Source organism: Beta vulgaris, chromosome 7, assembly GCF_026745355.1.
Source record: "Beta vulgaris subsp. vulgaris cultivar EL10 chromosome 7, EL10.2, whole genome shotgun sequence".
NCBI lineage: Eukaryota > Viridiplantae > Streptophyta > Magnoliopsida > Caryophyllales > Amaranthaceae > Beta > Beta vulgaris.
In genome coordinates, this window is record NC_079208.1 from 54,734,416 (window position 1) to 54,746,871 (window position 12,456).

Consider the following 12,456-nt stretch of genomic DNA (forward strand, 5'->3'; position numbering starts at 1 on the left):
TTAACTAAAATAAGTTGAATAGAAGACACCTCTTAGACCTTAAAGGATAATTATTGTTGTAGATGTCATATGATGATTTAAGTTTGACATTATTATTTAGTAACCCAACAATACATAAATTCCTTGTTCATTTGAATTTTCTTGATGGTTGTTTGATGAGCTTGTCGTCATCAGAAAATCGCTAAAAGAAGAGGCTTAACCAAGTTGTGCCTCGCATGCATTTTATTACTTAAAACAACCACCATGGCATATTATATGCCCATATATCACCACTCTCCCCAAAATTTCAGCTCTTGTCACTGAATACAACAATACCCCTCAACCTTAACCAAAAGGAATACTACATACAATCTCTGCACTCCTAGCTTTGGCCTCAATATCTCTTTGTGCATTGGCAACCCTTTACCAGGACGCCAATGTCTTCATTTACTACCATCAATTTCTCATCTCTTCTTCTTCTGTCGACTTCTTTTGCCCTCATTTATCTAGATGAGCAAAAGCTGATCCTGAGAGCTAGGTATCTGTTACCATCAACGCATCATTGCCTTTCAGATGGCTCGGATATCGAGATTCAAGCATCATGAAGTCAGGCTTCCTATCAAGATCACAGGGGATTATAGGTGGAAACACAATTCACATACCTTGCGATGACATGTAATTTTGTCGGGGTTAATGTTCCGGCTAATCTTACCGTGGGTGGCCCAACACCATGCAAGGTGCACTGAGATAGCAATCTCAGGAATTAGGTGTTTTCAATAAGCTTAAAAACCTATGACATCAATAAGGTTGTTCCAATGAACCAATTAAAGCAAGACCCTATATAGTTGAATACTGAAACAATAATTTTGATTTCTCATTAAGTCTTAAGAGAAGAAGGAATGACAACGTTTCCAAGGAGAATAATTCAGGCGCTCATATATGTGCTATACAGTACAGCATACTGGTACAATTGACAGAAACAAAAAAAAATAACCTTATTGAATCCGTGTCACCACTATGTACAACAACATGCTGCATCCAAAGAATGGTAAAAAAGAAGCAGGGTTTTTTTTTTTTTGGTTTCTCTTCAAAAAATCCACAAAGAGGACCACGTATTTGTTTTCCTAGAGGAGAAAAATAAAAGACCAAGAAGAATGATAGCTATGGAGTATGGACAGAATACTGCTGAACACGATATCGGTAATTTACCAGCACAAACGTGGAACTAAATCATGAACCACGAGAAGAGTCCTCAATCATCATGCCTTTAAGACTTCGAGCCAACCAAATGGCCGTTTCCCTTGGCGAAACCTTATCTTTGCCAAAGGGCTTCAATACAACGGCAAGCTCATCTAGTCTACTTTGCTCCAATAACTCAGCGGAAAGTTCAAGTAGTCCTTCAAGGGCCTCTGCCCTCTGTCTAAAAGACTTAACATCCATAACTTCCTTAAATGGGGAGTCCCCCTCTTTCGGACCAGACTGAGGCTTCACTTGCAGTGAAGTATCAGAGATTGCCACAGTTGCCTCCGAGCTTTTAACATCACTTCTCGAGGATTCATAACCCTCAGAAAAGCCAGATCTCATAGGAGAATCTGATCTTGGAGTCATAGTCCGTGAGCAATTTGAGGGTTTTGAAGAAATCGGAGCATTCATGTTGCTCTCATCCCTCTCATCTCTGATTACATTAACGAGCGTGCCAACATCCATCTTTCTCTCAACAGTATCACTGAATTGCTGCTCACTTCCATCCCGGAAACTACTACGCCGAGGGACATGTACAACCTCCTCAAAAACCGCGGGTAAACTGGGAGCAGGAGCTTGTTCTGGTGGTATATTTTGGAAGATGAACTCGTTATCTTTCTGGATGTTCTTTTTGGCTGAAGATACAGATGCATTTGAAGCTGTTTTGTCTCCCTCAGTTGACAAGAATTCCTTTACTGTGAACTTGTCATCACCTTGTGATGGAGACACGGGATTTGAGCATAGCGTATGATCAGATCTACCACTTGACCTGCTGGGAGAAGAGTAATCCTTACATGCCGAGATTTCCACATGACTCCTATACGGGACCTTCAACGATGCATTAGCTTCAGTACCCACATTGCTAGAAGGACCAGAACCCACGTCCAACATTTCCTGAGAACTCCTACATTGACGATTCGAGAATGCAGGTGCTTCAATACCCACATTACTAGAACCAATATTCTGATATTCAGGCTTGCTGAGTCCATAAATGTCTCCTGATAAGTTCTTGTCTGTCCCAGATGGAGAGCCGGAAGAAAAGGAAAATGTCTCAACAAAGCATAATTCAGCTTCAGCATCATGTTGATGACCATTTCCAGAAACACATTCTGTCATCTCAGGATACATATGGGTCGAATATGCATCGCCAGGCCGATGTGATTCTTCTTCAACACGCTTTCCTATCACATTGTCACAAACAGCCTTACCAGAGCTATTTCCAGGGATCTCGGGGAACAAGTAGGAAGCAGAATCATTGCTTGGCTGATGCAAATCATACCGTTGGCCCTGAGTGACTGAATCGTGATAATTAGAACTACTTTCAGGCATCTTATGATGCAAAATGGACGCAGAAGCACTGCTTGGCCGATGCAATTCGAAATGTTCAGTGTCAGTCACTGCGGTCTGATGACAGGTAGCATTGCCAGGATTACATTCAGGCATCTTAAGGTTTGAAATGGATGCAGAAGCACTGCTTGGCCGATGAGATCCAAGCTGTTTAGAGTGGCTCACTACTTCACAATCATGGGTAGTCTGCTCCAATGAGCTCCGGAAAGGAGTTGTTGCATCATCAAATAGTTCAAAAGCTTGCATGGACACAGAAGAAGATACAGAATTGCTGCTATCAGTCCTTGTGGCTCTTCGAGGTACCTTTGGACCTCCCCCTGAATTCTGTTTTACCCCTTGTGGAGCATGAGTTGGGGGGCTCTTGCTCAGCAAAACAACACTCTCAGACTCCTGAGCCATATCACCAAGACCTACCTTTGTGGAGTCATTTTCCCTGTTCGGAACATCAACACTTGCTTGCTTTATCCTCGCTGGAAAGGAAGACCGTCTTACAACATTGGGAGGAGGAGTTTTTTGCCTTGACCTACCAGCAATTCCATCTTCAACAATTTGTTTAATAGGTCCAGGTGAAGGAACATCTTCATGTCTGGGCTTAGTCTTAGGCGAGGATTCAATAATAGGTAACTGTCAAAACAACAGCCACTTAGTATCAGGCTATCAGCAGATTAAGCAATAAAACAAACATTAATATTATTAAGGAAAATTTACTCAACATTACCCAAAGTCTTAACCAAAAACAATAAAGAAAACTATTAGTAACATAAAATAATCCTAAAAATTTAGCAGCTAAACTATATAGCCCACATCTCATTGCAAATTTCACGTCTCTTGTTCTCTATTTTGTTTTTTCTTTGTTTATACTTCATTTTCCTGGTAAGATGCAACTTGCAAGTAATTATTTTGTTACAGAAATTTCCATTTTCAAGCAAGAATCAAGATGTAGGACATTTTATGGTTTGTCATTAAAAGCTTAAAGTTATTCACAGATAACGTATGGTTCAGGTTCTTAAATGTTTTTAGTCATAGTTCAGGTTATTTGAGCGATTTTCTCTATTTAAGTCATTCATTATCAACCTGATGCTTCAGAGAAGACGATCCATGAACTCTTTTTGCTGAATCAGGACTGATCCTTGCCGGCACAACTGCTTGAAAATCAGAAGCAGGCTTGACAGTAGGAGGAACAATGGTGGGCTTACATACTTTAGGTGATGCTTCAATGTTAGCTCTTTGCACAGCTCTTCCTCTGTTGCTTCGCATAGGAGAACTGTTCTCCCTAGTTTTACCTTCCCTGAAAGCCATTAGCATATTTTTTAAGGTCTTCGGTTGCTTTACCTCACTGTTGGATTTTGGCACATTATTAGCAGATTTTATGACCTCTTCCTGCATACTGACCACACACTCTGCAGCACATTGCTCTTCATTAGTTTGAGTTGAATTCTCATAATCTACATCATCATCAGATGCCATATCTGTTTCAGTGGCCTTATTCTCGCAGTAAACCATGACTGAAATGTTCTTCTCAGTTGAAACAGAACTATCTTTATCACTGCAAGAACTGCTACTGATTTGGCTCTCAATCATTGGTTTTCGTGTTTCACGAACTGTAGACATTGGTTTCCCCAGATATGTAGAAGTGGAGGACCGGTATTGGTAGACATAAGGCTGTAAGTAAGGGTTCTTCAGAATGTCGGATGCCTGTTCAATTCAATTGAATTAATAAAAAAAAAAGCTCCAAGAGCCAAACATAAACTACTTGTGTACATATAGAATAAAGTTCAAGTTAGAAGAACTCTTACATGAGAACGTGACAACAGTGAAATAGTAATCCATTTTAGTAAAAGTATAATCCTTTTGAAACAATATTACATGGTTATCTTTTGTCCTGAAATGTAATACTTTTGGAAGATTGACTCCGCAAGAGAAAAATGGTTACAATTTAGCCAAAATGAATTACATGTGGTTAAAAAAGATTACTACAAAGTGTACTCATGTTCTCATTTAAGGATGATATTCATTATGTATATATGTATATTTATATAAAAACAATCAAACTCCATACACTTGGGCGATGCTCAGGATTTTTGCGTAGCATTCCCTTGATTAGACTCTTCCTGCAAGTACAAAAATTCACAGACTCACTATGATTAAACTGTTAAAAAGTAGTTTGGAAATTCTACATATATACAAAAGGACAGAAGTGCTCAGTTGGAAAAAAATATAGAAAAGGACTATTGGCATTTTTTAACTCAGATGAGAATTTCTGTAGCCATATTCCTTTCAACAGTTTGGCAAGGACCATATAAAGTCTCAACTATATCATAAGCATCACAATTGTCTTCATTAATAGGGTTTTTCTGTTATCAGTTAGAAAAGTATTTATGTAAAATTATTATTCATTATGGTTCCGAATGAGTGATGAGGACTAAACAGTTGATGTCAGAAAAGAAGTGATACATTGATATTGACCTGTGGCTTGCCTTCTTTGCAAAATAAGATGGCTGAGAATGAGATAAGCACTGAGACTTGAACAATGGGTCAAAAATAAAACGAGCTCGCAGGAAATTTTTGAGAAAATTCACAATAGGTTATTCCTCAAGTGCAAAGCAGAAATCACGATAGGAAATGTAAGTCCAATCTTAAGTCAGTTGATGAAAAAATTCCACAAGTCTGAACACGATCCAGGAAAATCCCTCACAGCCATGATACTAGTGGGTAAGTACAAAATAAACATTGTTTCCCATTCAACAATGGCAAGAAACACAGAGACTTTGAGCACGCACTATATATATATTTATCCAAACAGTTCCTGGACAGAACCCCCCCCCCCCCCCTTTCCAAATAGAATACAGGAAATATGAGTATGAGCATGCACAGTATAATTCTCCAAATCTGTTTCAATTTTAATAATTTCTTGAAAATGGTAACACACACCCCCTCCCCAACACACACACACACACACACACACACGAAAAGTAGAATTAGGAAATTGTTCTTCAAACTTGGGGTTCTAAAGCTCATGCTTCCTCTGGAGAAAAAAGCAAAATCATGCCAGTATTATTTTTCTTTTCTACACGTGCAAAAAACATCCCTATGGAATTAGCATAATCCAATAACCATGCGAAAACTATAGCTAGAGAAATGTAGGTAGACTTACAGTGAAGGAGAGTAACATGAAGGCAAGGGACCCATAGATGATCGATTAATCTTGCTAATTAATCCTGCCATATCCTGGAATAAAGTACTTTCATTTAGCATCTTAAAACATAGAAGGAGAGCTTGAATGAATCATCTTAGCAGATGAACATTTGAAACATTAGGTATATAAAAAAGCAAATTAAATAAGCATTGCTGCAGTAAGCAAGATTGCGAACTCAATTAATAAGGTACTAGTTGTCTGGAAATCACAGACAACGAAACAAGTCTATAAACATAAAAAAAAAACGATAGCACACAAGTTTCTCAGAGATATAATGAATAAGATACCACAAGTTACAATTTTTGTGACACAAAGAAGCAAAAACAATATCAAACCCTTAATCCCCAAAGGTTTAAAGCCATAATTTTAAAAACTTAGCACATTCAATTCCCTGTGCTATCATGCTTACATGGTCTTTTTGCCCTCACCCCACATGGCCAGATGCAGAAATTTTATCCGCCCAAAAACACCACAGCAAGAATTGAAGGGGTGATATTCCCAAACATCAAATTCCTAATTATTGATATATAGTCACTTACAGATAGAAATATACAATCGACACTCTTCCAACTAAAACCAAAATGGAAAACAGACATATCTCCTTGCAAAACCAAAATTCTCAACGTTTCAGTAACTCTGAGAATAATGAAGTATGAACAAGTGGATATGCTTAGTTAGCCTCATGAAACTCACAAATGCTTTAAATGCCGGTCGATGAGCTGCGATTTCATACATACAGCAACCTGATAAACATAAGATAAATCAAGTCATTAGCTAAAAATCCATGTACTAAGGGCCAAAAAGAAAAAGACACACGCACCTAAGGACCAAATATCAGATTTAAAGCCATAAGGTATGTCTGCCAGAAGTTCAGGACACATATAATTTGGTGTTCCAACCACCTAAAGCACAGATAACATAAAATTAGCTTCAATTTCAAGTCTTCTCGTGGTAGCAAAGAACTCTAGGAAAGCATGTTGAAGAGTGGGGCTGGTATCAAACTCCTCTCTATGTACCCTATCTTCCCTTTTAATTTAAAAGAATTATAAGCAAAAACTGTCCTCCTTTCCCCATTGGTCTGCAAGTTCATCAATCTCCAGCCCATAGTGACAAATTGCCGTGCAACAGAGAAAGGAATACACAATAATAACTGTCCACTGAAGTACAGAGTTAAAGGCTGGTAATTAGTAAGAAACTTCCAATGTCCAGAGCTACTTACAGAAGAAGCTAAATCATCTGCCTTGAGAGTTTTAGCAAGCCCAAAATCACCTGCATTTCCTCACGAGATGGTTATCATCAAAAATCAAGGAGTACAATACGAGCACAAACCCGAGCATAAACCAGAGCACAAAGACGAATATTGACTCATTAGCAACTTAAAGCACCCACCAAGACGAATATCATGGTCCTTCGTCAGAAATATATTTGAACACTGCAAAAATGGTTATAGGAGAAATCAGTAGAAATTATAAGGCTGGTAAACATCCAGCAACAAAGAGGAAAATAAAAAGTCACTAATGTACATACTTTAAGGTCTCGATGGAGGACATAATTTGAATGTAGATATTCAACAGCCAACAGTAATTGTGTGAACCACTTGCAGAGTTTCTAATGAAAAGAAACAAAAGAAAAAAAACAGATTTATAAAAACAATAAAATTTCTATTTGATAAATAAAAATTCCGATATTCGAATCTCAAATAATGCATATAAAAACCATTACCTCTTCAGGAAAATAAGTACCATATGCCTTCTTCATCAACTCAGCCCTGATAATATTCAGACACGGCGAAAGAACCAGAATTCGTCATATACCCCATAGAAAACCATAACTTTCATAAAGCACAAAACTAATGCCAAATTGCAATTATATATACTCACATGTCTCCACCTTCACAGTAACCAGTAACAATGCAAACATAGCAGCCCTGCATTTATCAAATCATACTCTAAATCATCCAAGTATTTTCTAAATTAACATTGAAAAAGATACATTATCAAAATGATCATATATGTTGTAAATTAACACACTTAATCTTAACCTACCTTCTCAACCCAAGCTTCTTTAAATTCAACAATGTAGGGATGTTGAATACGTGCAATCAATGACATCTACAATGTAACCACTTGACAAAATTAGAAAAAATTATAAAAATTCGAGACATAATTCAATAATTCAAATCAACAATATAAACACAATTTGATTATCTACCTCTTGATGAGCGGATCGACGACATCGCTCAGTTTGTCGAGCAAGCCTAATCTTCTTTAGCACATATCTGCAGAAACTCAAAATTGAGCTCAATCAAGCAATAAAACTTTAATATTGATAAAAAATTCAAAAAACTAAAAGAGAGTCGAACTTTTTCTTCTCTTGCTTGTGATTGACAAGAATGGCGGCTCCAAATGCACCGCGACCAATTTGCTCCATGATCTCATAATGATCCATTCTTGACTCCATTTATAATCAATCTTAGATTCAAAAAAATTCAATTGAAGCTTCTAAAACAATTCGATTTCAAAAATGCAATTCCACGCAACATATCACAATTTGAAGTAGAGATTGTAGATCAATCTAACAACAATTACTGAATTCGAGCTGGAAAAAATCGCCGAAAACTTGAATTTGCTATTTCATCAAGATGCTAACGCAAAAAACTGACATTAATTTGAATAACTGAACCAAAAATCGAATTCCAAAGTGAATTGGAATTAGAATTTGCGCGAACCCTAAGAAAAATCTTGCAATTCCAGACAGTCGCTGCCTCAATGTCGATGTGCTTGCATTTCATTGCTCTTTTGGTCTTCTCTCTCTTAGAAGTTAGAAACACACTCTCTTTCTTCAATTGAAGCTCACTTAATTAAACAAAAAATGAAAAAGAGAGGATATTTTATTACTCACTCCCATTTTTATGTCACTGACTTTAAGACCAGGCAGTCACCACACCAGTGTATATTTATTGAAGTTCAACTGCACCTGATTACAACCAACATTAAGCATGTTAATCAGGGTTAAGACTTAAACGAAGGTGAATTTTGCAGGTCCCAACTCCCAACTACTACTAATTCTTTTCTTGCCCATAATAATGTATAGTTAGGTACTTATTAGGGCCTTCTTCTCATCTGCCCTATCCTCTAAGAAAGAATCAACTTTTACAATACCAGTATTACAATTTACAGAGAGTGAGCGACAGTCTGGTGGTTAGAGTTTCCCTTTCATTTTTAGGAAGTTCTGAGATTGATTCTCACCCTTGACAAGTTGGGATTTGCTTTATTCTATCCAACTGGTTAAGGTTTCTCCTTATCTTAAGGAGAAAAGGTATTCAATCAAAAAAAAAAAAGTATTACAATTTACAATTATACTTCACTTTCTTTTAGAGTATTCCCAATGGTGATGGGTTTGATCACCAAATTTCCCTACTTACTCATGTTTTGATCATTTCATGAACAAATGTATCACCTCCACCCCACTCATGAAAAAAAAAACCATCAAACTCCACTTTATCTCTCCTACTTTTCACTACCCCACCTTCACTATCTCTCTCCTATTTCTATTTCCTACTTCAATTGATAATATAATTTACATATTAAAAATAAAAATAAATCATCGTATGATTACTTAAAATTATAATAATTAAGTATCAAAAATTAATTATCATTATTGGGTTATTAGTATAAATTATAGAGAAAAATGATGTATAAATATTTTTAAAGCGAGAAAGGTGAGGAGGATAAGTGTTTTTTTTTTTTTGTTCTGAAATATATCAATATGGGTATCATTTTATAGAGGGGAAAAAAATATGAATTTTGGTTGTTTTTTTTTTTGAAATAGGGATTTTCTAGGAAATTCCGTGGAAATTTCCACAAAATTTCCCAAAATTACACAGCAGCAGCCACGTGGCAGCTTGCCACTGGCTGGCTGTGTGTAACAAAGCCACGTGGCAGCAGTCATGAGGTGATGAGTTTGTTCACCATGTGAACAATGACATGTTTTGTCATTTGGTGATGGGTTTTATGTCACGGGATGCATGTTTTTTTGTGTTCAACCCAAATTTTCTGATTTTGGTGATGGGTTTGATCACCATTGGGAGTGCTCTTAGGTTACCCATTTTTATATTTGTGGTAAAGTGTTACAACTTATATGAAGCTATATTTTGATACTAGAAATTAAAGATTTAATCACTTCATGTCTAGGTAAGATTCAATTATTTGGTGATTAAATGTATCAAAAATGTCACTTAGAAAAAGGTAGCTCTAAGTTTATAATATATACTATTATATTAAAAGACGTTATTTCTAAGCAAGGAACAATATCATGGTGTGCCTTCACTTGCAGTACTTTATTCTATGTAATCCACATGAATTAAAAAAAATAGAAAATGCATTATGTAAGATTCGATTTCGAAATCACAAACATATATACTAATGTCTTAATCACTAAACCAAGTGATACTTGCTTGATGTTATTATTTCAAAGTAATATTAATAAATAAAAGATATAATTACTCGAGGCATAGCCCAGACCTAAAAACTAGTTTAATTAAAAGATGAACACGCTTTAAAAGGAAAGATGATTTCCTTTGGTAGTCATATATATACATGTAGAGTAACTAATATGTCTTTAAGTCTATTATTGATGACAAAAGAAATTTCCATACAAGAAAACTCTCTTTGTTTTACACTTCTACATTGCCTTATGTATTATTCATAATTCATCTTAAGGTGTATGGCATACCATGATCAAAACACAAAAGAAACTTGAACATTTACGGAAAGAAAATTCCTTCTTCAAAATCTTCTTCTTAAAATATAGTACCACGTTATTATATTTTTCTTATATATAAGTTAAAAATATTATCAAGATTTAATAAGTTTGACTTTAAAAAGAGGGAATTATTAGAACTCACTAATATAGAGAGTGCTTATTTTTTATTTCTTAGGATCAAATAGTGTTCTTTGTTAATGAGCTTTTGCTTAGCTTTTAGCGTAAAGTCACTAGAAATACACTCTATTATATTATATCATATGTAGAAAGCACAAAGACTAATGCTAACTCTCTTAATTTTAAGTGTAATGTTTGCCTTTTTTTAAGTGAATGGATTGAAAATTAAATATCGCATCTAATAAAAAATTGAGGTACTATAATAATAGATGCTCATATAATAGGAGAAGAAGAATATTTTAAAGACAAAGTAATTTCCCAAGATTTTGGTTGGAACTGGCCACTAAGGTTAAAACTGATAATTGATTAAATCAAACGATTTCTTCAGTTGTACGCTCTAATTTATTCAACTTGATTGGATTATTTTTTGGATATAATGAAAGTTCTAATTATAAGGTCAAATAAGTGTTGACACCTTATTAAAATAAGTTCGGGCCATGTGAGGAACGTCGTGGCAAGACGTTCCTCCTTTTATCGCCCAATTTTTTTAAAAAAAAAAATTGTGGGCTGGGTGGTGGAAGAGGTGGTTGTTGGCGGTGGGAGGTAGAGGTAACGGGTGGTGGCTGGGGTAGTGGCCTAGTGGGTGGTGGAAAAAAGAGAGGAGTAAAATAGTCTACTAAAAGTAAACTCAAGGTGATTTTAAATAATTTTAGGATGATATTTAACAATCCCATAATTATAACCTGAATAATAGGAGATACTTTGTAGATACTCTTGATGCTTTAGGTATCTTTGCAAAGCTAATGAAGACATTAAGATAAAAATCAAATATGTACGTACTTATCAGTCATCTCATTCTTAAGAAGAGAGAGCTTGTTGTCGACTTGTCTGGTACCCTGGTTGTGTTGTTGCCATTACCCATGTGAGGTGCACATGCCTCGAGCTCTAACTATTAATCTATTATGCAATATTCTAGCTACATTATTAGGCATTTTCAGCCTTAATTCCCACTCACATCTTCATCACATGCATGCTTAGTACTTAGTAGTAATATCTTATCCGTACGTTTTGAGTTATTACTACGGCTTACTATCAACGACCTTCACTAGGTGCAAAAGGGCTTTTCCATTAGATTTACAAAGCATACATGGTCTGTGAGCTACTATATATGCTAGGCTGCTAGCTATTCTCCGAGAACTTCAACTTGTCTTTTGTCTCTTTACTCTATTAATATATATATACTTCACCCAAATCGTCTCATTCGTCTCTTCTACACATAGTACAGTGAGACTTATTGAACTTAATTAAAAGACAAAACCATTATTGAATGAAAATTGGTGAAATTTTGGTCAACATTATATTAAAATGAAAAAAAAAGGCAATTTTTGTAGAATTGTTCTTGTTCCTACATTGTTTTGAGGTGATGATCACACTCTAGTAACTAAACAAATAGCAAATAGCATGCATATGCTAGTGTATTTATTATAATATCATAATGGAGTATTCTAGTCGAAAAATGGATCGGAGGAGAGGACATGTCATTCACTTACAGAATATAAGATAATTTTGAATAATCCTAACTGTTATGACTTATAAAATGAATTTTGGGAAGAAACTTGGAGGAAATAAGCATGGATTTGGAAAGCGTCTAAAAATATAGAGTGCTAACTGCTAATGTGTTATAAATCATAACAATTAGAAATTTTGAGTTTCACAATTGCGTGAAGAGAGGTCCATTCGACCTATGTTGGAAGTTTGTATTTTTTTTTTGTTTTGACATCCACATGTTGGAAGTTTTTAAGGGTCAATAA

General features: G+C 35.7%; 1 protein-coding gene across 4 annotated transcripts; it reads right to left on the bottom strand.

Moving 5' to 3' along the window:
• Positions 1 to 824: 824 nt before the first annotated feature.
• LOC104899845 (serine/threonine-protein kinase Nek5) lies at positions 825 to 8,833 on the bottom strand. 4 transcript variants are annotated; one of them, XM_010687125.4, is made up of 14 exons: positions 8,127 to 8,833; positions 7,976 to 8,042; positions 7,810 to 7,875; positions 7,645 to 7,691; positions 7,487 to 7,532; positions 7,292 to 7,372; positions 7,154 to 7,196; positions 6,984 to 7,033; positions 6,585 to 6,666; positions 6,458 to 6,507; positions 5,723 to 5,796; positions 4,628 to 4,679; positions 3,643 to 4,263; positions 825 to 3,192 (listed from the first exon to the last, which is right to left on the bottom strand). In XM_010687125.4, the coding sequence occupies exons 1-14, from the start codon at positions 8,222 to 8,224 to the stop codon at positions 1,210 to 1,212; spliced, it is 3,360 nt and encodes a 1,119-aa protein (XP_010685427.2). In that variant the 5' UTR covers positions 8,225 to 8,833; the 3' UTR covers positions 825 to 1,209. The 4 variants fall into 4 exon arrangements, with proteins under 4 accessions (XP_010685427.2, XP_048504310.1, XP_048504312.1 ...); XM_048648353.1 differs by lacking the exons at positions 6,585 to 6,666; positions 7,292 to 7,372; positions 7,487 to 7,532; ... (2 more) ...; positions 7,976 to 8,042; positions 8,127 to 8,833 and having other exon boundaries at positions 7,154 to 7,195; XM_048648355.1 differs by lacking the exons at positions 6,984 to 7,033; positions 7,154 to 7,196; positions 7,292 to 7,372; ... (3 more) ...; positions 7,976 to 8,042; positions 8,127 to 8,833 and adding an exon at positions 5,023 to 5,084.
• Between the last annotated feature and the right edge of the window lie 3,623 nt (positions 8,834 to 12,456).